Source organism: Sprattus sprattus, assembly GCF_963457725.1.
Source record: "Sprattus sprattus genome assembly, chromosome: 6".
NCBI classification, from domain to species: domain Eukaryota; kingdom Metazoa; phylum Chordata; class Actinopteri; order Clupeiformes; family Clupeidae; genus Sprattus; species Sprattus sprattus.
This window is the reverse complement of record NC_137925.1, coordinates 22,834,685-22,857,826: the sequence shown is the minus strand read 5'-3', so window position 1 is coordinate 22,857,826 and position 23,142 is coordinate 22,834,685. Positions and strand designations below refer to the sequence as shown.

General features: G+C 42.2%; 1 protein-coding gene across 1 annotated transcript in view; it reads left to right on the top strand.

Annotated features, from left to right (window-relative positions):
• tnmd (tenomodulin) overlaps window positions 1-23,142 on the top strand; it is a 39,857-nt gene that overhangs the window by 5,562 nt on the left and 11,153 nt on the right. Inside the window, exons 2-3 of the mRNA XM_080840900.1 lie at window positions 1,173-1,307; window positions 20,198-20,338. Coding sequence (XP_080697026.1) covers window positions 1,173-1,307; window positions 20,198-20,338 — 276 coding nt within the window. The remainder of the gene's footprint in view (window positions 1-1,172; window positions 1,308-20,197; window positions 20,339-23,142) is intronic.

Below are 23,142 nucleotides of genomic sequence, written 5' to 3'. Positions count from 1 at the left end.
ACATAAAGTTGCACTGGGTGCCTTTAATAGGTACGTTTACCCTACTAAAGGACAAATAGAGAATGTGCTGTAATGAGCTAGCTTCTAGTGGAAGCAGTGATATAGTAACCTCAATGTGCAGTACATGGATACACGGTATAAGAAACATTATTTCAGCAGGATATATTCAAGCGTAGATGACAGACTGTTTGTGATTACCAGACATATATGTGACAGGCACTGATTTTTATTTTTTTATCACTCAGTATTCAACTGTTTTGTTTCAACTCAACTCTTTTACTTTTTTACTTGAACACAATCCAAACTCTTTTCATGTTTTTCTCATTGTTCATAGTCCATTCACTAGTTCTATAGAGACTATTGCCTAGTTTGAAGTGATATGATTTTATCAGATACTGGGCCATTTTATTCTTCAATGGGAGACCTTAAAAAATGTTTTTATTGATGACGCAGTTAGTGGCGAGTGACTCAAACACAAGTGTAAAAAGAAACATGTTAGCTGTATTAATGAGTTTTATCTTGATGTCTCTATGTTTCAATTTAATGGATACCTCTATAAGCGAAACTGAAGCTTACATTTACAGACACAAGGATTTGTCCACTAAAAAGCATGGCAAAAAATGCAGAATCATTTAAAAGCAAATAAATGAACAACATCATCACTGGCTAATGCTGTTAGATAACCACAGAGGAAATCCTTGTAGGGTTTTACACAAACTGTAATACATCAATGTCAGAACAGCAGGGGGGGAAAAAGCATATTTCCGGCTGATCATGATTCCCCCTACACATTAATTGTATTGATCATGTAGGAAATTACACCAGACCATGTTCTAAAGTCTGTCATGAGAACAAGGCAATAAGACCAAGCACACAGTAGAGTGTCTGATACATTTTTTATTAACTTTCTGAGTAATACATCTGTGATCTCTCGCTCACCGGGGATACATATTAATATAGACCTTTTACTGCAAGGTTATAACGAGGCTGTAGCCACCATGTGCACATAACTTCGTTATCTTGTAAATATGCTTTGAAGGTGCTAGAGATTATGCAGGAGGAGATGATTTGAATGCAGATGTAAAAGGCTACAGAGGAAGGTTTTTTGGTATCCTCAGGCTATTTGTTTTGTTTACCTGTTTGTTTGTTTGTTTGTTTGTTTATTTTCCAAGGTGGAGGTGGGGAAAGAGAAGAAGGCTAGACACAGCTGCTACCAGAAAGCCGCCGTCATCCTGTCCCTGGTGTTCCTTGTTCTCACCATCTGTGTCTTCAGTCTGAGGCATTTCTGGAGCCCAAGTCCAGGAAAGGTAAGGACACTTACTCCCATTAAAGGTGATGTCCGTGATTCTATTCCAACACCCTTTCTTTTTTTTTTTAAGATTTATTTTTGGGCTCTAATCGATAGTATTTAGTGAAAAGTGGGACAGGAAATGAGAGGGAGAAGAGGTGGGGAGTGAAGCAGAGAAATTACATCAGTCCGGAATCGAACCTGTGTCCTCCATGAGCATCAAGCCCAAATGTGGTCAGGGCTACTGGTTGCGGCACAGTGACCCCCTCCAACACCCTGTCTGTCAGATTCATAGATATGCTCCTCATGGTCTTCTAGTTGTCAAAAGACTCTGCAGCATTTGTGCACTGTCCTCGCTCTGGAAAAGGGAAACAAACATAGTGGCTCAGACCGAGCCATAAACAATTCCAGCCAATCAACATGTTTCAGAAGCACGGAAAGGAGGGGTGAAATGTTATTGGTTTTTGAGCTGTATTATCGACAGCCTTTCACCAGAATCATGGACTGTTCCTTTAAACCCTCCCAGCAGTCCCCCTTGACTTACAGACTAGCAAGTTTTTAATCACTTATGGCAGCACCATGACCTAGCAGACCTCCCTACTGCCCCCGAGGAGTCTGAAGTCTCCAAAGCCGTAGAGTGCGCTCATTTGCCATGCAGTTGCATGAGGTGGGACGTTTCATTTTATGATGGAGGACTTCTCCTCTGCTCCATATCCAGACAAATTGCAGCCGTAATACCTTAGCCTCATTCTCACCTAATTGCCATCGTTCCTTGAACACCTTTCAATTTGCACATGGTCCTCGGGAGCGGTGCTGTTCGAGTTGGTGTAAACTCCTGTCCCCTTAATTCATCTTGTGGAAATCCGATGCTCTCTCTCTCTCTGGCACAGTCTTAGTTTTGTTCTAGTAAGAGGCAGGAAGGAAGGACAAAGATGAAAAAGATGAAAAGAATTAAAGAAGGGTAGACTGCATAGCAATATATGGAACAGATACAGAATGACGATCAGGGAACATATGAGTCTTGGATGTTATTGAGTCTTGATAATTAAAAACATATATCCTCACCTGAAGAGAAGTCATAGAAGGGACATTTGACTATTCAAACTACACTTCAATTATTGCCTGTTTTGTGGAATTTTGCTAGTGTTAGGTTACGGAGAAAAGGGAATGTGCAAAAAAAACCTCATATGGTTTCAAAATGGCATTAATCCAAGACCACAAAATGCTCTTATGAACTCTAGATTCCTCTTATGCAGCAATGTAATACTTGTCAGTATTTGGTATATTGCCTCCATTTCGTGATGAGACCTGATAAAGACCCGAGCACTTGCAACCTTTTAACTTTCCTTGAATTTGTATAGCTTCTCTTTAAACCTGATGTTATAGCTACTTTTGTGTGACTGTATATCCCTGTCCCCTGTAGCTGAGCGCATGAACCTCGGCATGTTGCTAGGCAGATAAATTCTTGGGAATTTCACGACGCAGCTTACTGTGATGGCTGCAAGGTTAGCTTTCAAGCTAATGAGTAAACAGGTATTTGAAGTTAACTTTTATGGCACGTGTAGTAAAGTCAATATTAATAATTCACACAATTCACCTGAGGATGTTATCACAACGCTCTTTTTATACATGTGGTAATGTGAGACCATTTTTGAAACAAACCTTGATATGCCCAGTAGCAGGTATTCTTTCATAGGTACTGTAAGTTCACGTTAGATTTATGCAGTCTTGGATATATGCCCGATGGAAGCCTGTGGGAGTTGATTTGTTTGCCTTCTCTTACTCTGGAAACCATTTTCAACATCTCCAAACTCCAAACTGAATATATTATTTTAGGTGTATTTTTGGAATATCCTTTTAAATACGCTATGATACATGTATGTGTGCCATCCTAGCCATAAATAAAATCAGCCCTGTATGTACGGGAGCCTACTCATGGCAGAGGTTGTCACACCACTGAACACCAGCTGTGGTCTCCCATATTCCTCTAATTGGGTCAAGAGAGTTGTGGCAGGTTTTCTGGTCCTTCCCTCTGTATTTGCTGTATTTGCAAGGGGTTAACATTAAGAGAAAAATTATCAAAGGAATGAAAAAAAGGTATTTAAAAAAAGAAGGTAACAAATGTTTTTGAAGAAATGTGAAAAATAACTCTAGGACAAAATCTAGAGGTGTAATCTCGTGTGGGTGGGTCTGTGTCTTTATGTGTATATAGCAGAAAGGGTGTGAGAGAGAAAGTGTGTGTGTCTGTGTGTTTATATATACATGTTCCTACAAATGTGTGTGTGTGTCTGTGTGTGGGTGCGTGTGAATATGTGTGTGTGTGTGTGTGTCTTTATGTCGGTCTGTGTGTGTGTGTGTGTGTCTGTGTGTGTGTGTGTGTGTGCATGTGAATATGTGTGTGTGTGTGTGTGTGTGTGTACACAAGACTATATTGGCCCCCCCGTCGCGCTGCCTGCGAGTAAGTGCTGACAGCAACGATGCCGCCTGAGTGTGCCACTGTTTAAGTTCCGGGCCGCCGCAACCCCACAGCCCAGTATGAATATTTCAATCATTAGCCCTACATATTTCATGTGCTAGTCCCCCTCCTGCCAGCCCGCACCGCTAGTGACTGTCTCCCTCTTTTGGATCCGCATATTTAATGTGCTAGTCCCCCTCCTGCTAGCCCGCACCGCTAGTGACTGTCTCCCTCTTTTGGATCCGCATATTTAATGTGCTAGTCCCCCTCCTGCTAGCACACACCGCTAGTGACTGTCTCCCTCATTTGGATCTGCATCTTTAATGCTCCTCCTTAACACTGGCCCCGCAAGCCCTCACCAATTATTCCCCAGCTTTCAAAAGCAGAAACTCCCAACAAACTAATTAGAAGTCAATACATCAATATTACGGGAGATTGCCACCTCCTCCTCCTAAGCATGGCAACAGGCCCTGCAGAGTGGTCTCCTGTGCACGGCTTTGCATAAACTGCCCTGGAAAGGTAATTTGTTCGGCATATTGTATTTCAATATGACATGGTAGCCGCTTGGGAGCTTCTTTTAATTACTTGCAAACATATGTTGTTACAGAGGCTCAGGGAAGATAAAGAGTTAGCCATCATTCTCGCTGCCAGTGTGTGTGTGTTCTAGAGTGTGTCTTTGTGTCCCTGTGTGTGTGCATGCGAGCTGTTGAAGCTGCCCACATCCCTTTTTCTGGCTCAAGGCCCTGTGCCGTTGCTATACAGTATGTTTACCATGTTCTCCTTATTGTTCTGAGAGCAGCTTGGCCATAGGTAATTAACTCCCCCGCCCTTTCTTCTCATCTCTTCATTGCTCTACGAGTGAATGATCGCAGAACAATGAAGAACACTCCTCCGCAGACACAGAAATCTGAAACCAATATGGCACGCTTCATATACTAATGTACTTCATGTACTAAACACAGGCCATTTTTAATGTGATACAAAGACAGCATTTACCACACAGCCTTTGGACAAGGTTAACTCAGTGACTCAGGATCTTCAATTACCCATCAGATGGTATACATCCACACACACACACACACACACACACACACACACACACACACACACATGAACACACACACATTGGTGAGATTAAATCACATCTGACCAACATTTACTTCCGCGGTGTAAACCGCCGGACTTTCCCTGCCATTGTGACCGCAGTGGCATGGTGGGAGGGGGGGTGTTAGGCAGGTGTAGGGCCTGAAAAACAGATCAGGGGCGGCAGGAGGAAGCTGTGAGATTGCGTCTGGAGCCACATGAGTGTCAGGCTTCGCTAAGGCACCACCATTATTCAACCCTCCTGAAATTGCATCACTCACCTTGTCCCCCTGCCCGGTTGGCCAGGCTCGTCTTCTCTGCAATGAGCCCCCCGACTGTCTCCTAAAGACTTCAGAGGTGGGCTGTGGCACCTAATGAACAAAGCTGCACCTGCTCGGGCCGTAATGGCCGCAGGTGGAAGGACAGGGGACGCCCCCCCCCCCGGGAGTGTTTGTTGACTGTCTGTGTCCTGTGGACTTTTGGCAATCTAGCCTAATAGCTCAAGTGTCATCACCACGCAGAAATGGAAACACAGACAACCCCTGGCACATCAGCAAGGATGAATCACAGTGCCAGCGAAAGAAGAAAAGAGAAGATGGACCCTTTTTCAAATGGATTCCTCTTCCATTCATTTGTGAATCAGATGTCTTCAAGAAAATGCTGGGCCTTGAAGTGTTTTTGATGAAGTGGGTTGTTTTTCTGCATGCTTTCTTTTGGGATAGGTGGTGGTTAATGAAACAGACTAGCCTATGCAGACAGCTGTTTCTTTGGCAGCCTTGTCAGAGCCATTGGCTCCAGCCTGTAATCTTCTCTGATTTAACATGGAAAGCTTAGTTATGCACTTAAAGCCTGTCGCCCATTTATCCCCTCCTTCAGTTGCAGAGGGGAGAGTTTTGCATGCTTAGTAAGTCGGAGCTCCAGCCTAGTATGCTTTGAACTGGAGGTTGGGAGGGTGGAGGGAAATGTGGGGGGGTGGGGGCAAGGGGGGCAGTGAGTATTGCTAAAATCCCATCCAGCTGAGGACCTGATGTGGACCTTGCCCATGGCATACCGCCTATCTGCCTGACAAGCTGCAGCTTCTGAAAAAGTTGCAGTGGCACTTCAGCCGTCTTTCAGAACAAAGAAAAAAAATGGAAGAAAGAAGTAGAGATGAAAAAAAGCAAGAAAAATAGGTAAAATGTTTTCTCCATCAGCATGCTATGTGTGCTGATATCTTTAAGAAGGGAATGTTGGTTTAAGATCTTCATAACATCCTCATCCCCACCTACTCCTATCCTCAAGCTAACTCTCCTCATTCTGCCAGAACACAGTCTATCCCCTCGGTTCCTTCTCCATGGAATATGACATTGGATATCCAGTTTGTCCTTCCAGAGTGAGTGTGCTCAGAACAATGAACAGCAGTGGAAGGGAATGTACTTGGAGAATAAAAAAAAAAAGTATTTTATTGTCTGTCCGGTTGCAATACATTCATATTCATATATAATTGTGACACACTTCAAAATCTGAATAAACGCTACTGTGCTAAGTGATGGTTCTGTGTAATACCTAAGACGACTGCACACCACAGATTGAATTGAGGAGGAGGACTGCTACAGTGGAAACATCTGGCAGAAGATAGTGAGGAATGCTAAAATTGCTTAAACCAGATGGCTTTGTACTCTGGTATCTACCTGACAGCAGACTCTGACGAGAGAAAAAAAGACACAGATACTAAACTTTCAACTCAGTTTGATGCTGTTAACCAATTTAGACACTTTTAAAGTGGACGTCCTTGCTTGGCAATTATTTCGCTTGCGCATACAATATCTGGAGGTAGGAGGTCGACCCCTATGGTGGGTAAGTTAGCGGAAAATGCTAACATGGCGCTCAGCAGGCATTCTGATAGGAATTGCACACACCTGGAGACAACTAGCATATTGTGCCGCGTAACCATGTGGCAACATTCAGCAAGTGTTGCCACGTTTACTTCGCTGCTGAGTGTCAATGGCAATGGCTTTGTTGGATTCAAAATATGCTCTTTTGTTGTTTTGTGCGGTACCACTTATCAAAGGTAGCATGCTGACATCCCCCTCGCCTAGCAGATGTTCTTTCAGCTTGACAGTCAATGTTAATAAACCTTTGTAAAGATCCAGCACATCCACTGATGAAATATTGAACAGAGAAAGATTGGCACCTCCCCGTGGGAGCTAGGTTGTTTTGATAAGCACCGAGGCAGGAGAACAGGCTGCCAACTACTCCGCCAGCATTCCAGTAGGGGAATACCCGTTTCCATCGTGTTTGTGTTGCGTTTTTAAATTATTGACTTGAAATATGAACATTGCATGTGGAATAGGAGGGGGAAAACCTTAAAGATGACTACACTGTTCTTCACAGCTCAATACATGACATTGTTTTACAGCCTCTGCCTTAGACATTTGAAGAGATGAGCTTCAGCTCTCTGCATTAATAAAACATCACAAGGCTAACCTTTTTTACATGAAAGTAATCTCACAGACAAACATTCCTAAATTGATTATTGCATAATTTATCTGGGCAACATGCAGCGTATGAGGCAATCTGTCATTTTCCCCTTTTGAAAGTGAATCAAATAACAACAGCCTGACTGTTTCAGATGAATTAGCATTAGCTGTTGTGTGAGCAGCTGCTGTGGTAACCTCCAAAAGGACTTACTGATGGAACGTTTGTGCCACTGGTCAGCTTTGAAGTGTACCGGTTCTGTGGTGAGGTATAATGCAGTTTTACAGCAGAGTGTTAAATACGCCTGTTAAATGTATAGGTTGTACAGTAGGGTTAAATATGCCTGTTTAATGTATAGTTTGTACAGTAGTGTTAAATATGCTTGTTAATTGTATAGGTTGTACAGTAGTGTTAAATATGCCTGTTAAATGTATAGGTTGTACAGTAGTGTAACATATGCTTGTTAATCGTAAAGGTTGTACAGTAGTGTTAAATATGCCTGTTAAATGTACAGGTTGTACAATAGTGTTAAATATGCTTGTTAATTGTATAGGTTGTACAGTAGTGTTAAATATGCCTGTTAAATGTATAGGTTGTACAGTGTCAAATATGCTTTTTAATTGTACAGGTTGTACAGTAGTGTTAAATATGCCTGTTAAATGTTGTACATGGAATCTCCTACTTTGTCTGGAGAGAAGTAATGTAAGAAGGTGAATATTTTATTAATCATCATATAACCAGCACAAGGCATAAAGCTGGTTAAAAAAGAAGTGTACTTTTTAAAGTAGTCTACTATTTGAAGCATTGTACTATTTAAAGTAGTGTACTATTTGAAGCAGTGTACTATTTGAAGTAGTATACTAATTAAAGTAGTATACTATTTAAAGTAGTTTACTATTTAAAGTAGTGTGCTATTGGAAGCAGTGTTCTATTTGAAGTAGTGTACTATTTGTAAAGAGGATGAACAATACAGATGTTTGGCCAAGGCCACTTTCTAGTCTACCACCAGCATTTGGACACAGTGTCTGGAATTTCTCTCATAACTTTGCTACACGCAGGGCCTGGAATTACTGATACATAAAAATGTACAATGTAAACTTTAGTGATGCTTTAAAGACTTTTCTTTTTCTTTAATTTGGTTTATACTGTTTAGTCCTTCTCTTCCTTAAACTCACTGTGATGTCAATCAGTATTTGTTCAAATTAAGCTACAAGCCAAATATGTTTATAGCGAAGCTTTATCTTGACATCCCAGAGAACTCAACGAAGGCAGCTGCTTATTAATCAGTAAATTTGCCCCCACAATAGCCTTTCGGATTCTTACATGCAGCGTGAATGCTAATAGCAAACATCAATCTGTTAGGAGGAAAGAGAATTTGACCATTATTTGCAAATCTTTGTAAATATACACAGAGTTGAGCACTTTCCTGATTGTCAGACACAGACTCATTTTGACTGCCTCTCCAAATGTTATTCATTAAGTCTGTGCTGGACTACCCGAGTCTTCTGCCGCCAGCACAAACTATGGAGAGAACAATAGCTGACTGTCTGCTTTTCTAACCTATTCATTTACCCAAGGGGGTTACGTAGAACTCCATACACGAAAAATGCCTTTCACTCATAATGTGACAGTTTGGTAGGTTCTTTAGATTACTTTAAGTTCAAAACATATTTTCAACACAGTCCACTCAGATATAGATCAATCAAACTATCACCATTACACAAGATTGCAAAATGGCAGTTCTATTGAAATTACTGATTGATTTCTATATACAGGCAATGTGAAGCTGACACACAGACACATCCGTCTGTAGTCACTTTCAGTTGTAAGTAGAGAGCACATATCTGCTAATGGCAATGTGTTTGCCTGCAGAGTAAACAGCAAACGTTTTCTAAGATTCCAAAGATAGCAATTTTGCAGCCTGCTTTTAAGAGGTTGACTGCAGTCTTAGACAGTAGTCAATTTACTTCTTGAGAAGATAATGGGAACTGGCGGCAGATGGCCACAGTGTTTTCTGTCAACATCAATCCATTCCCATTATCAAGGTTACTTTTAAATGACCTTCTCTGCATTAACGGCCTTATTGGCTACTCTTCAAAGTACCAGACCACAAATTGCGGCTAACAACAGTAGCCAAACAAGATATTGTGAAGTGTTGATTGAGGTGAGACTAAAGCCCTCGTAGATGTGGTTATGATGGCTGAGGTCAACTAGTTTTCAAAGAAAACTAGCTTTCATATTGTTGAGAAATGTATTGGCATTGCCATTGACACCGGTACAGATATTGTTACAAACCAGACTATGCGGAGGTAGTTGCCGAGCAAACTCACTAACTTCCCGGTTATCATCTCTGTCTAGGACAGTGGTTCTTAACCTTTTTGGCAAGCTTCATCAGTGCATTCCCCGAACCCTTCGTAATTTGAAAAATAAAATATGATTTCTTCAAAACGTAGGTATGTATAAAAACGGCCCGACATTGCTAGTGTGAACCGGGCTATACTGCGCGTGTCTTGACCCCTGAACCACTGGTCTAGGGGGTGTCTCTTGGAAAATGCATCACAACCTTTTACAGCATGACATTCCTCCCGACAGAAACATTGCAAAACTAGGAAGTACAGTGAGAGAAAAGCAGGTATGTAATTACATTCCTGTGGAGAAATGGCAAATGGCAGAAGATACAAAACTGTACTAACATTTTTGTTTTACATGAACATCCATCTTTCTCTTTCCCTGATCAATGTTTTGACGTCTCAGATTCTTTGCAAAATCCCTACATTGTGCTGTTGCAAATACCTTTTCCCGTCTGCTTTCAAACAAACAAACAAACTGTGTTTCAGTGAGGGTTAAAATTTTCACAACCATTTTCCTGTTCAATTCCAGCAGAGTATCGACTGTCCTCTAAAACTCTGGAATGGTTTATGTCAAAGGAATCATACACACAGCCATACTGTACAGAAAGCCCATTGTTACGGAAAGATTGTTTGACCTTGCACTTACTGAAACTAAATGCTATACTACCCTTGCACGAATGTGTTAGATCAGGGGTCTTCAACAGGGGGTCCGCGGAGGTACTGCAGGGGGGTCGCGAAATCTTTGGTTGATAAGACAATTTTTTTTTTATATTTCTAAAAAAAAAAAAAAAATTCAACCAATTTTTTTTTTCACAAATTAATGTCTTCCGAATCAGAATTGTATTTACTCCCTTTAAATTTTAATTAACATAAATCCAACATATTGTAGCGAACGTATAAATTGATCGAGAAGACGTTATCTTTCAGTCCAATCGATACATTCAGCTACACACAGGAGCCTTCTCAAGCTGGGCACCGGTTCACTCACAACACCTTTCATGCAAATACGACAGCACAGGCACTAGCCAATCAGATCGCGTTTCTGCTCAAGTCTAAAGAGCGCGAAGATCAAAAATAAAAGCGGACCAAACTCCATAGCTGGTCTTGTTTGTACCTATAAATTGTTAGTTTAGTTTTTGCTTAGATTTTTAAAAAATAATAAAGAGAAAAAGACACTGTACAAGGTCAAAAAACGTTAATTGTAACTGAAAAATAAGTCTGAGAGGTTTTGCGAGGTGTATGAGCCCCCTAGCTAATGTTAGCATGCTACTACCTACAATCTTAACAACTTGCTAGCGGTGTGATTGGTTTGTTGACCTGTCAATCTCACTATAACATCTATGTTGTCAACACAACTCCATGCACCAGACTCCTCCTCCATCATCCGTTGGATCGTGTCAGTCAGGAGTTATTGAAAAGAAGATACATCTCACTAATGTGGGAGGATGTGTACCATCGACAGATGCTTGAGGATTCACTGTCCCTTTTTTATGTATGATGAAAAAAAAAACATACATATCTGTGAATTATTTTAATAAGTTGTTATTAATTGTTAGCTCAGAGTTGTTTGCAAGATGTATGTTTATAAATGGCAGTGGCACGGCCACCCTGTACCTTTCATGTTGTTTAATGTTAAATTAAATTCAATGTTAAAAAATGTTAAGTTAAATTCGTTGTTCAAAAATGTTAGGTTAAATTCAATATTAAAAAATAAAAATGTTAATGAATATATTAACCTTTGTATTATTTGAATAGCTTAGTATTGAATACACAATAACAGGGTGGCTATGTTAATTTGGCACTAGGCTCAGTATATTATAAACAAAATGTTATGCAATTTATATAGTAGGGGGTCCCTGCTCATCTCGCCATCAGTTTGGGGGTCCCTGGCCTGAAAAACGTTGAAGACCCCTGTGTTAGATGACATACAGTCTCATGTTATAAAACATATCTATCTGGGCATTTATGCTACACAATAACCATTGTGTGTGGAGGCAATATCGCATTTAAATCACATACAGTCTCAAGTTCGGTTGCCTGTCTGTTTCAGGAACTGTGTTACAGTTAGAGCTTCTGCCTCCAGTGCAGGCAGGACGTGGCAATTCACATGGCTTAGTTAATTGGTGAATTATTCATGACGATGAATATGCGAGAGATGGTTCAATTGCATGATGACATTTAGCATCTAATGGCTATCATTGGGAGAGTGTTCATAGATTGTAGTACCATTGAGTGAATATTTTGTTGATATTATTAATGGCGGCACGACAGGACTTGTGTGCGCAGTTTGAGTTGGCAGATGGGTCATCACTGCGTAATTAGCGCTATGTGGTGCCATCAGGCTGCCATCGCACCTGTCCTCTGCCTCGTACACTAGTAGCCTAAGCAGGTCAAGGGCCATCATCGCATTAAAACTCTTTCATCCGTTACTGCACACACTCAAGTAATCAGCTCTTCAAAGAATCCACAGTGGCCTTGTGTTAAGCTGAAATGATGAAATAATGCACGGTTTCAAGGAGAACTTTAGCTGACCCTCTCGCCAAAAGCCTTAGGTGATTGAACTCAGGCTTGCTACCCAGGCAGTTTCGAGAAAAACAGATTCATCACTACCTTTGTTGGCTCAATGTGCCCTCTTTAAGCAAAGACTCTTTATTACCTCCTCATGCCGGCAGCACTATCATAATATCATTTCATGAACTGCAAGCCTGTAAACATGTTACTGGACGCTTGTGTCCCCGCTTCGTCCCTCCAGCTTCATTCCTGTAGACTAGAGCACTATGGGCAGACTGGGAAATCTAACTGAAGTCGCTGACGTTTTGCTAAACTTTGGTGTTGTATGCTGTGGATTCTTTTTTGTTCGTGCCACAAGGTTGCTGCTGGTTGTAGTATCATCTGGATAGAAAAGTGACCTAAAAGGAGGTTTTGGGTAGAGGTTGAATACAAAGTTTGCACTAGTTGACAAGGAGGCTGAACAAGAGACTTTATACCTTGTGACTGGATTAACTCGAAAAACCTTGTGTTGGTTTCCAAATTATAGAGTTACTTTTAGGGAGCTAAAATCTATGGTTAAAGACGTTTAAGCAATGCAGCTTTAAATTTGGCAGCTGAGTAAGAAATAGGTTTGGCAATCATGCCTAAATTGTTATGGAAAGGAGAAATGCTTGTGCAAACTGCCATGTTTGTTGGGCTCCAAAAAGCACCTACTCTCCTGACCTTCCACCGAGCTCGGAGCCGGAAATGGGCCTTTAATGTTTCCTTCTTTCTGTTTTAAGAACGTTTTAGCACTCATTACTAGGAAATGCTATTCATTTGGCCAAATTGCAGAGGGCACTAAAAGTCTGAGGAAACATTGCCTTCAAGCTGTGTGAATGCCACACTGCCACAGGAGAACAAACAAAATCTACTCAGTGAATTTGTTAACCCGTGGTGGAAGGTTCTGGAAGCTCGACGTGATGACAGTGCTGATTCTGCTCCGCGTTCATCTTCCCTGGGGGTGTAGCAGCTCATAGCCCGAGGTCCCGGATGGGTGTTTAGTTCAATATTTGGCTGAGCCCCCCCCCCAAAAAAAAATCGGTTTCACATTCATGGAGATGCACCCGAGTCTTCCGAGATGTCTTTGATGAATATTTCATGCCACATTCACTGCCCTTTCATGACAAAAGATTACCCGCACTCAAAGAGTGGAAAGCTATTCAAAGGAACAATCAGTGACAGGATTCATTGAGCGTTCCTTTCCAAGGATGTCATCCTGGGCTCACTCCACAACTGGTCGGAGGAAAATAAACGTGTGCCTGAAAAGAAAAAGGAAGTCAGATTGACAACGGGACAGGGAGGGGAAGGAGGGAGGAAGGGCAGGGAGAGTTTGTTGATGGTTCATGTTTTATTTATAAGTGCGCTGTGTCGTACCCCGCTGCAGGTCAATGATATCAGTCACCAAGATGAGCCAACACTTGGCCCTGCAAAGCCACGCGTCCTGGTTTAGGAAGGGCCTCGTGGAAGCCCAGTGAGGCAGTGGTTGCTACAGAATGCATGACAGAATAGAACAGAAGGTCACAGCTCCAAGCCCTCTTGTAAATATGTGCACTGCAAACATCAAAGGACATCATGAACACCACTCCAGTTTTCTGCACAAGAGATGTACAATGAAAACTCATTTCATTCTTATCATTTCAAACCCCACTTAAGTTAATCCATTACTGCAGTACATGGAATAATATGTTTGTTTTTTTGCAACAAAGAATATTTAATGTATCTCAAGGATTTAGGTGCAGTTTTGTCCATGTCCATAGTATTATTTTAGCTAGGGTTTGGGCCAAGGCCAGAATTCATTCATAATGACCAAAGCATCAAAACTTCTCATGTATTCATGATGAAATCAATTCAATTGTATCTATAAATATATTACCGATGACAATTTAAATGGTCTCAAGGCGCTTTGCAAAGCCCAGAGCCCAAACCCCTAGATCAAGCACTTAGGTGACAACAGTGACAACGAAAAACTCCCTATTAACAGGAAGGAACCAAGCCCACATACTAAGAGGGATACCAATCTGCTTAGGGCCGGGCGGGTAGAGAGGGGGGGGGGGGGGGGGGTGACGGGGGTTGAGAGGGAGGTGAGATAAATTCATACATGTCTTCATGATAAAACATATTAGCATACATGCGGGTTATATGCACTCAAGAGTACATACAAGATTGATGGAATAAAATGGAAGCCAGCATTTAACTATTGGTTGTAGATCAGCTGTACTGCACTGCAGGAAACACAAAGAGAGTCCGTAAAAGCACTTTTTATACTTCAAGATTGTCCTTGCATCGTGAGACATACAGTAAATAAATCCCTAAAAATAAGCAGGGAGCACTCTCTAAGGGTGTGTTGCAAAATATAAAACAGCCCCACTGAACTTTCCATAATTTTCTTTTTTTCCCCCCTCTAAACAATTCTTCAGACAACAATGTCCCACTCCCTGAATTAGGGCTCACAATAGCCTGCTGACCAGAAGGAAAGGCAATTGCTCCCAGTGCTCCTTAGTTCCCTCCCTGCTGCACATAGCTCTATTACCCAGCACAGTAGCTGGGATCAAGGTGATTTATTGCCAGGGAGAGCTCGAGTTGTTTAAAATGGCTGGTGCGATTAGTCATATATGCGGCAGAGCTGAAAAAGGGGAGGGGTGGGGGGGGGGTATGTGCTGAGGGGGGAACCGAAGTTCTTGTGCAAATTAAAAGCAGCTGTGCGGACTCTAGCGAGCCGCGGCAAGGTGGTCAAATGCGGCAGGCAGCCAAGGGCCCCCTGGGAGAGGGGAGAGAAAGTGGGTCATTACACTAGCTCTCATCCAGGAGCGCAGAGTCGAACTCAACATCCACAGACCCCCGACTCCCCTGAACCATGACGACAAAGAACACCCATTAACTCCAGGCAGATAAATGCAGAGACAGTGGGTTAGGCTGGAGGAAAAGGGTTGCAATACATTTCTAAATAATCCTACAGCTTCAAGACGGTTTACACAAGTAAAAGGTATTTCCTTAACTAGTGTTTATTGTACTCTGAAACTGGAATCTGGAGTACCCATTTGATTTGTTTTCTTATGCAAGCTCAATTTGCTTAGTTTTGCATTGTTTTAAAATGTTAACATAATCTCAGGTTTTGGTGAAGTATTTGGCAGTGCCATGCTTTTGAAAGGCCTAACAGAGGTCAGGGGAAAAGCCAATTGTTATTTTCGTCCCTGTAAGCAGAAGACACATCCATGGACACAGGGCAGAAATGGATTTTTGGAAGCGGAATACCAATTGGAAAGAGCGATGCTCAAATGGTGTCTCAACCAGCTGTAAAACCTGCAGAAAGCACAATGGGAAGCGTTACTTCACAGAAACGACCTGCCTTTTGCTCAAGACTGAGGAAAATAGCAACTAGTGCAAATGCAACAACAACAACTTCCAAGGTCGAGGATAAGGGCTGTGGATCATATTTCTGTGTAACTACAAATACTAAGGCACTTTGAGTGTAATGCTGGGAATTTCAAGAACAAGTCACTAAGCATTTCACAGGGAATTCAAGGGTAGCCAGAGCTGGACCTTGCTTCCAACTTACACAGTTTAATTTAGTTTTGTGGGCCCATGGTCAGTTCAACTGCAACCTTTGACAGAGATATTTTAAATAGCAGGAAAGGTACAATGACAAACAAGAGAGAAACATATCTTAAACATTTGGCTCTCTGTTGTACGCGTGTTTGAACACGTCTTCAATTAAGCATACCACAAAAACGAATGGGTATATTTACCGAGCATTCTTTCTAAATTTACTCTGGAAGGAATAAACATTCTAAGATGTGACGTTTGATGTCTGCCCTCTCATCGAATTACAGGGACATAAGTTTGTGGTTGGCATACTGCATTTAAATCAATTAAGAGTCCCCAAATCACTATACACAGACCTGAAATATTCAGAGTCACAACTACACAACTAAGGAACCTTGAAATAGTTGTGTGTATGTGTGTGTGTGTGTGTGTGTGTGTGTCTGGCCCGTCCTATTCTTTCATGTGGGAATACACCTTTGCTTAGATGAAGCTGTTTTTCTATGCCGTTTGACCATTGCTTGCCCAGCCGTTTGTCTATCTTCATCTGACATCTCCAGATGCTAACAGAACTGCGTCGGACAGTCCTGAAAAAACAGTTCCACTCCATTCATCCTCACTCTAATAGCCATGTATCACTGACAAGCTTTGTCATTACCTTTACCCCCCCCCCCCCCCCGACTAACCTGAATATCATAACAACTCTGACCAAGGTCAGTCGTGTAAAAAAGCCAGCAACCTTTTTCTTTTCTTTTTTTTCTTGCTTACAAGGGGAAGTATGAACACAAACACAACAGGATGATGACAAATGATGACAGGAGGGCAGTCTGGGTTTTACAGCTGTCCATGAATCGCTAGACGAAATGATGACACAATAATTTACATTGTTCAGAGCTGGATGGACACATTTACTTTGGGGATGACTGAATGTGTCTGTCATTAACTGAACAGCAGTTAAGGGTTGAATTGGAGTATGTTACAGGGTCGTTATTGTGTTTTCCCTGTCTGGTCCTCGCACAGAAGCTAATTCTGTGGATTTCGCACACAATCAACACGTGAATGCCATCTGGACTCCTGTATGTGTTTCATCACTGGGCGCAGGAGTTATTTCCCGTGTGGCTCCTTTTATAGCCAATATGTCCACATCTTGGTAGTGGTGTGGTTTTCCCTCTCTTCGGTTCTCCATGTCTCCTTCTGTTCTCTCGTTCATATTTAAGGAAAAGGAGCGTGTTTTGCTTCTGTTTATTTTTTTTCTCTCTTCTTCATTTACTTGAGCTTCAGCCAGCACTGCTTGCTCTCTGTTTTTTTAAGAGGGGAATAAAAGTCCCCCCTCAAGATGAAAAGACTCACTGCAGATTGAATCCAGCATGTCTTTAATTTTCATAATGTACCTCCACACTGTAGGGTTACTGATAAAAGTGGAAAATATAGTTGTTGCCAGGGTTTTGAAGGTGGGCAGCTGTAGTTGCTTTCAGTCACCAAGGAGAAAATGTCTTTTCCTAGTGTACACACACACACACACACACACACACACACACACGCGTGCGCGGCCACACAATCTCTTAAACAACATTGCAGAGCAGGAGAGTGCAACCCAAGGGAGAAATTTGTTCTGCTCACGCAGCTACCCATGTGAAGATTCTAGAGCTGTTAAATCATAATTTGCAGGAGTACAAGGATCCAGTGGTAGCCTTGAACGGATGCCGAGATGCCCTGAAGTAGCTTGGGGAAAGGAAGTCTCCAATGGCTCGCTGACACTGGAAACCAGGGCTGAGTAATTGACTGAGTGTCTACTACCGCTATGACATTTCAATCATCTATACAATAGGTGGTCAGATTTTATTTTTCCCCTCACCAATTCATGACCGCAAGTGAAATATGGTTGGAACCAGAATAACCGTCCTCAGGTGGACCTTGGGATATATATATTTTTTTTATTTTAAGTCAAAGTCAAAAAAAGCAGCACAAAAGAAAAAGAAAACAATGCATTGAAAGAGCTTCCTGTAACCGGCCTTCAACCAGAAGACTATGCTGCAACAGTTACTGTATCACCTCTATCTATCATGGGTCTGAGCCTCAGGCCTTGCACGTCACTTCTGTTACCCATGAACTGAGAGTGACGCCTGACTTCAGTTGACGGGGACGTGGGGTTGGTGGGACATGTGTTTTGACATCATTTCCTCTAAATGACAGCCATCAGGTTCCAGCTCGCTGGAGCCCGTGTCTCGGGAGCCTGAAGGACATCCCAGGGACACGCTGTCAGGCGCGCGCCCCGTCCTAGCTGCTCTTCTGACACACACCTGCGATGACATCTTCATGACCTTTTCACGTAATGCCGGCGGGAGCCAGGCAGGGCTCATTTGACACAAATCACCCCACAGCCTCATTGTGTGTGCTGCATGCCATGAAAAGGTCTGTAGTTAGCCGCCTCCTCTGTATCTCAGATGGTATTTACCAGGGTTCACATGACTGTCCTCAGGGAGCAAAAATGTTTTCCCACTTCCTCATCTTATTTAATTTTTGAAATAGTTATTTTTTCATATTTAATTTTTTTCTCAGGTGAAGTTGATGGTAGAAATACTGTGGACTGTCTGATGAAAGAGCTTGATATCACAAAGGAGTAACAATAATGGAGGTTAATTAGCTGTCCCGGCCACTTGCATAGAGAGGTCTACATAAAGACTGAGGTTCAAGGCGCTACACAGGAAGAAGAAGTTCATAATCATTATTGCTTAAGAGAAGAACAATCAAGAAGACACCCGTTATGTTTTATTCATCTTCAGCCGTACATCCTTTTCAAATACATTGGGTTGCCGAGACATCGTATAATCACATTACATTTTTATGATTTGGTTGCACAAACTTTCCTTTTTCACCTTCGTCATTTTAAATTCAGTTGTTTTTTTTGTTATACAAGCTTTTCAAAGGCACTGTGAAAAAAAACTGAATGTAACTGAAGGTAGCTCTTTGTAATAGGTACATACAAACAAACAAACACACGTCTCCACTAAGACAACAAATCATTTTAGTCCAGGTACAAGGTTAGACTTGCTCCACTTAGCAAAACCCCATGCCCACAAACCACAAGAACAAAACATCAAAACACAAAAAAGATGTACTTTTTCATTTTCTGATCAAATATTAAACCTCAGTGTCCTTGAAGTTTTCCATGCACATTTGGCAAGCCTGTAGTTATGATGGGCAGATTCTTATGATAAAAAAAGGATGACACTGTTCTAAATGTACAGTGTTAAGATCCTTCAAACAGCCTTATCTAATTGAGCCAGTCAAAACCTACTTCAGATGTACTCCGTTGTAAACTACTTCGCTTCAGGTCAGGATATTTCATTTCAGCACCGCTGCACTTGAAATGAGACAGCTCAAAGAATATCATAAACATTCGTTGTGCAGACAGTAATACAAATGCATCCTTCTCCCATATCGGTCCACCCAAAGAAAACCACTGGCCGTAATCGCACCAAATAACCACAAAACAGCTCAATTATTCTTCCCTCGCTTCTTCACACACACTGTCAGGCACATAGGCTTCATGGAGGTTCATCCATAAAGTGGGACCACGGCAACCCATCCCTGTTAATGATCCTTTGTGATCTACCACAATCCATTCACTCGCCATTTGCAGTCATCTTATTGCGGCTTTGTCATTTACTGCGTGTGTTCGCATGGTTCATTGCATGACAGCATACCATGGCAACATCGTCAACTGCATTGTTTCCATAAGGGTTTATGTAGCCCTATTAGCATGTAATGGCTCACATATTTCTGAGTGTGGACAAACACAATGTAAATGGCTGATTTATACTGTGCTTATGTTAATGGGCAGATGATTTTTTTTCCTTTGACAATCAGAGAAAATGTTGATTTGGAATATTAATCTTCATAGCCTTTCATTATTCTTCTGTCTGAGAGCGTTTGTTGGCTCTTTCATTAGTACATTGTGTGCTGCTGTGAATTGCCACAGAGAAAGATGAAGATGAACTCTGCAATATATTTCTCCTCGTAACCCAGCACTCACATAAATATTAATGGAAGTGAGGATTTTTTTTTCTTCTTTTTTTGCTCTTGGGTATGAATCATTTTTTTTTCGTGGGCAAGGAATTGAAAAGCTCTCCCATGCGTCCCACGAACAGTACATAAGCAAGTAGTTGTGATAAACAGCACTGCTTCAAGGTATGGCAGACGGCAAGAAATAATAACATCCACCCACAACTCCAATGTCAAAAGTTTTAGAAAGGAGAAAAAAATGACTTTTGTTGTAGCTCCTGACAGACTGCTACCACACCGAAATAGACTCTGGTGATGTTTTGTCTCACCCTCACTCTTGATCTCCCTCGAACAAGAAGCCAGTGAGAAGTCTGTGCTCCCTGTGTATTAAGATTAAAAGACAGCAGGCGGCCATGTTTGCTAATGTCTGTCAGGGTCCTCTGCATAGATTTCCTATAATTGGTTTTGTTTTATTTTCCTTTGCAGGTCTATGATCATGAGTACACAGCGGTGGTGGATGGTATGGAGACAGACAGCTTGATGGAGATTGATCCCGTTCATCGCGTGGAGATTTTCAGGATGGGAAATGACACCGATGAGATCCTGGAGGTCCACGACTTCAAGAATGTGAGTTTAATGAATGTGGAGAAAAAGGGGATTAACATGACTTTGTAGGTGTAATATTGTATTCCCTTATGAAGAAGATATTATATGAAGAATATTGATGCATACAAATGATTTCATGCTTTTTCTTCTGTCAAATTCCTGTCTGCTGAATCCAGAAAAATCTTAAAGTGTTATTAGTTTGTCTTTGCCCAACAATGACACTCATGACAAACATCCAAAATCCTGGTCCTTTTTTCTCTCATTTACCCGCCCACTTGCTCTCTCTCTCTCTCTCTCACTCTCTCTCACTCTTTCACACACTCTCTCTCTCTCTCTCGCTCTCACTCACTCTTTCACACACACTCTCTCTCTCACTCTTTCACTTTCTCACTCTCTGGCTGTCCTGCTCCTGCCTGTTGCCGCCTCCTCCTCCCTTCTCTCCTCTACATTCTCCTCTTCAGCCACTGAGGCAAATCCATACTGGAGATTTGCTTGATGCCAGGCACAGCCATGGGAGACCAGGCATGCCGGCAAGCGAGCAGAATCATTCAGACCCTTTTGTGATTAAAACGTCACGGCACCACAACACAAACCTTTTTTTATTTATTTTTTAAGTCCTGCTGAGTCTTAGTCAAGGGGCAGGGGTCGGAACCGAATTTATCATGGAAGACTGTCATGGAAGAACACACTCTAAGACAATCTCCGGCGCGTCCTGAGCGTCACGCACCTGTAACAGAAATGAGGAAGGGTAATGCAATTAAGACTCCAGGGTTGAAATCCCCTAGTATTGTTCCAGCCAAATATTCTGAACAGCTTCTTGGAATCCAAAGGGAAACGAATTAGAGATAAGAATTCCACAACACCTCCGCCAAAATGAGCAACTATTGAGTGAACAGTGTCCCTTGTGACACAGCAGACTTAATGTTCCCGACAGTCTATGAGAAACGAAAGGCACTCAATACAAGGCAGATTCTGAAGCAGTTTACTGCATATATATTTATTCACTTGTTTGCGTTCTTGTCCGTAAAACCCAACCAAAGACTGTGGTTTGCTAGCAAAGGAAAATGTAATAACTGGCATAAGCCCATCATATTGCTGTTGATGTTTATTTATTAGCTGCATTGCTTAGGAAAGTTGAGGTACACCGAGCTGACGCTCAAAACTTTATTCACGTCGCCACTCTGGACAAGGTAATGAACAAGACTGACACAGTTACTTGTCAGGTGCCCTTAAAGAAGCATTCCGGATCAATTGCTATTCGCTAACGATATGCAAGCTGCTAAAACTAACGAATCTCTTGAAATGTGCTGACTTTGACATTATGACAAACTAGTTACTCTCTGTCCTAACACAGTCAAACATCAAGCAAGTGCAACACAAGACAAAGCAAGGCGGCAAATAAGCTACATACTAGTTCGGCAGTCGGTAGAAAGCCGGGCGGCGTTGGCAATCTTACATTTAGCGGTTATATGCCTATGGACCCTGGTATGGCAATGGCACGGAGGCAATTCTCCATATTAAAAGTCATTGTAGCGCCCCAATTTTTTTCAAGCTGTTTTTTTAAGGTAAAACTGCTTATCCCAACCCTAATCCTGAAGTATAATTGTTGCATACTGTTACTTTAAATGAGTCACAGCTCATGAGGACTGATGGGCAGGACGAGGAACAGACGGAGGAAGACAAGGAGGGTGGTGGTGGTTGTGTTTTTATTTGACACGCTTCTCACAAATGGGAATGTGATAGTCCTCATTAATGGAGGCAAGCTACAGTACTGTTGTTTGTTTCCCCGTCTGTCACCTGAGCTGATGGTCGACACGCGCCATCTGAGAAACTCTGTGTGATGTGCCGATTACTGGAACGCTAATCCCTAACCTCTTCCTGTAACTGCAATGCTTGCTGCTTCCAATCAAATAATTGTTCAATTGGAAAGCTGTCTGGGGGAGTTGGAGTGTGTGTGTGTGTGTGTGTGTGTGAGGTGGGGTGGGGGTGCGGGGAGATTATGGTTTGGTGGGGGAGCGTTTTGCGTTTTGATCCGAGCGGGTTGCAGGGAGGCCGCTGTATTTCAGCGCTGTCGCCGAAATCACATCCTTTTCCCATTTCTTATCCAAGTAATGAAGTGTCTTTTCTTAATTTTCTGGTTGACCAGGCTCTGTCATCATTGCATCTCATCACGAGATTGTCCCTTCCGTTCGGTAGCAGCTCGCCATTACAGCAAATTGAACACCAACTCATCAAAATAATCTCGGGCATAAACATTATGCTTGCCACAGCCAAACCAACCACCCCTCCCACCTCTCCCCACAAACACCACCCACACAGACACACCACACCACACACACACACACACACACACACACACACACACACACACACACACACACACACACACACACACACACACACACACACACACACACACACACACACACACACACATAGTAACACACATAGTAACACACCTAGTAACACACACAGTAACGTGCCCAGTTGGTGTTGTGGTGATCCGGTACGGGTTGGTCCACACACACACACACCACACACACACACACACACACACTCACACTCTCACACACACACATACACACACACACACACACCACCATGACACAGCAGATTGGAATGTGACAGGGATCATGTTGATCCTGCTGTATCCTTAGCTGACTGAAGCTCGCCAAAGAGAAGGCACTGACAGGGAAAGGGGGAGAGAGGTGTCTTGTCTTCCTCACACCGCGACTTAAAATACATTGTCGTAAATAGATACGTAATTAAATCCTGATTACATCAAGTTGATTTCCATGCCACTTCACAGTTCGCCCCGGTTCCGC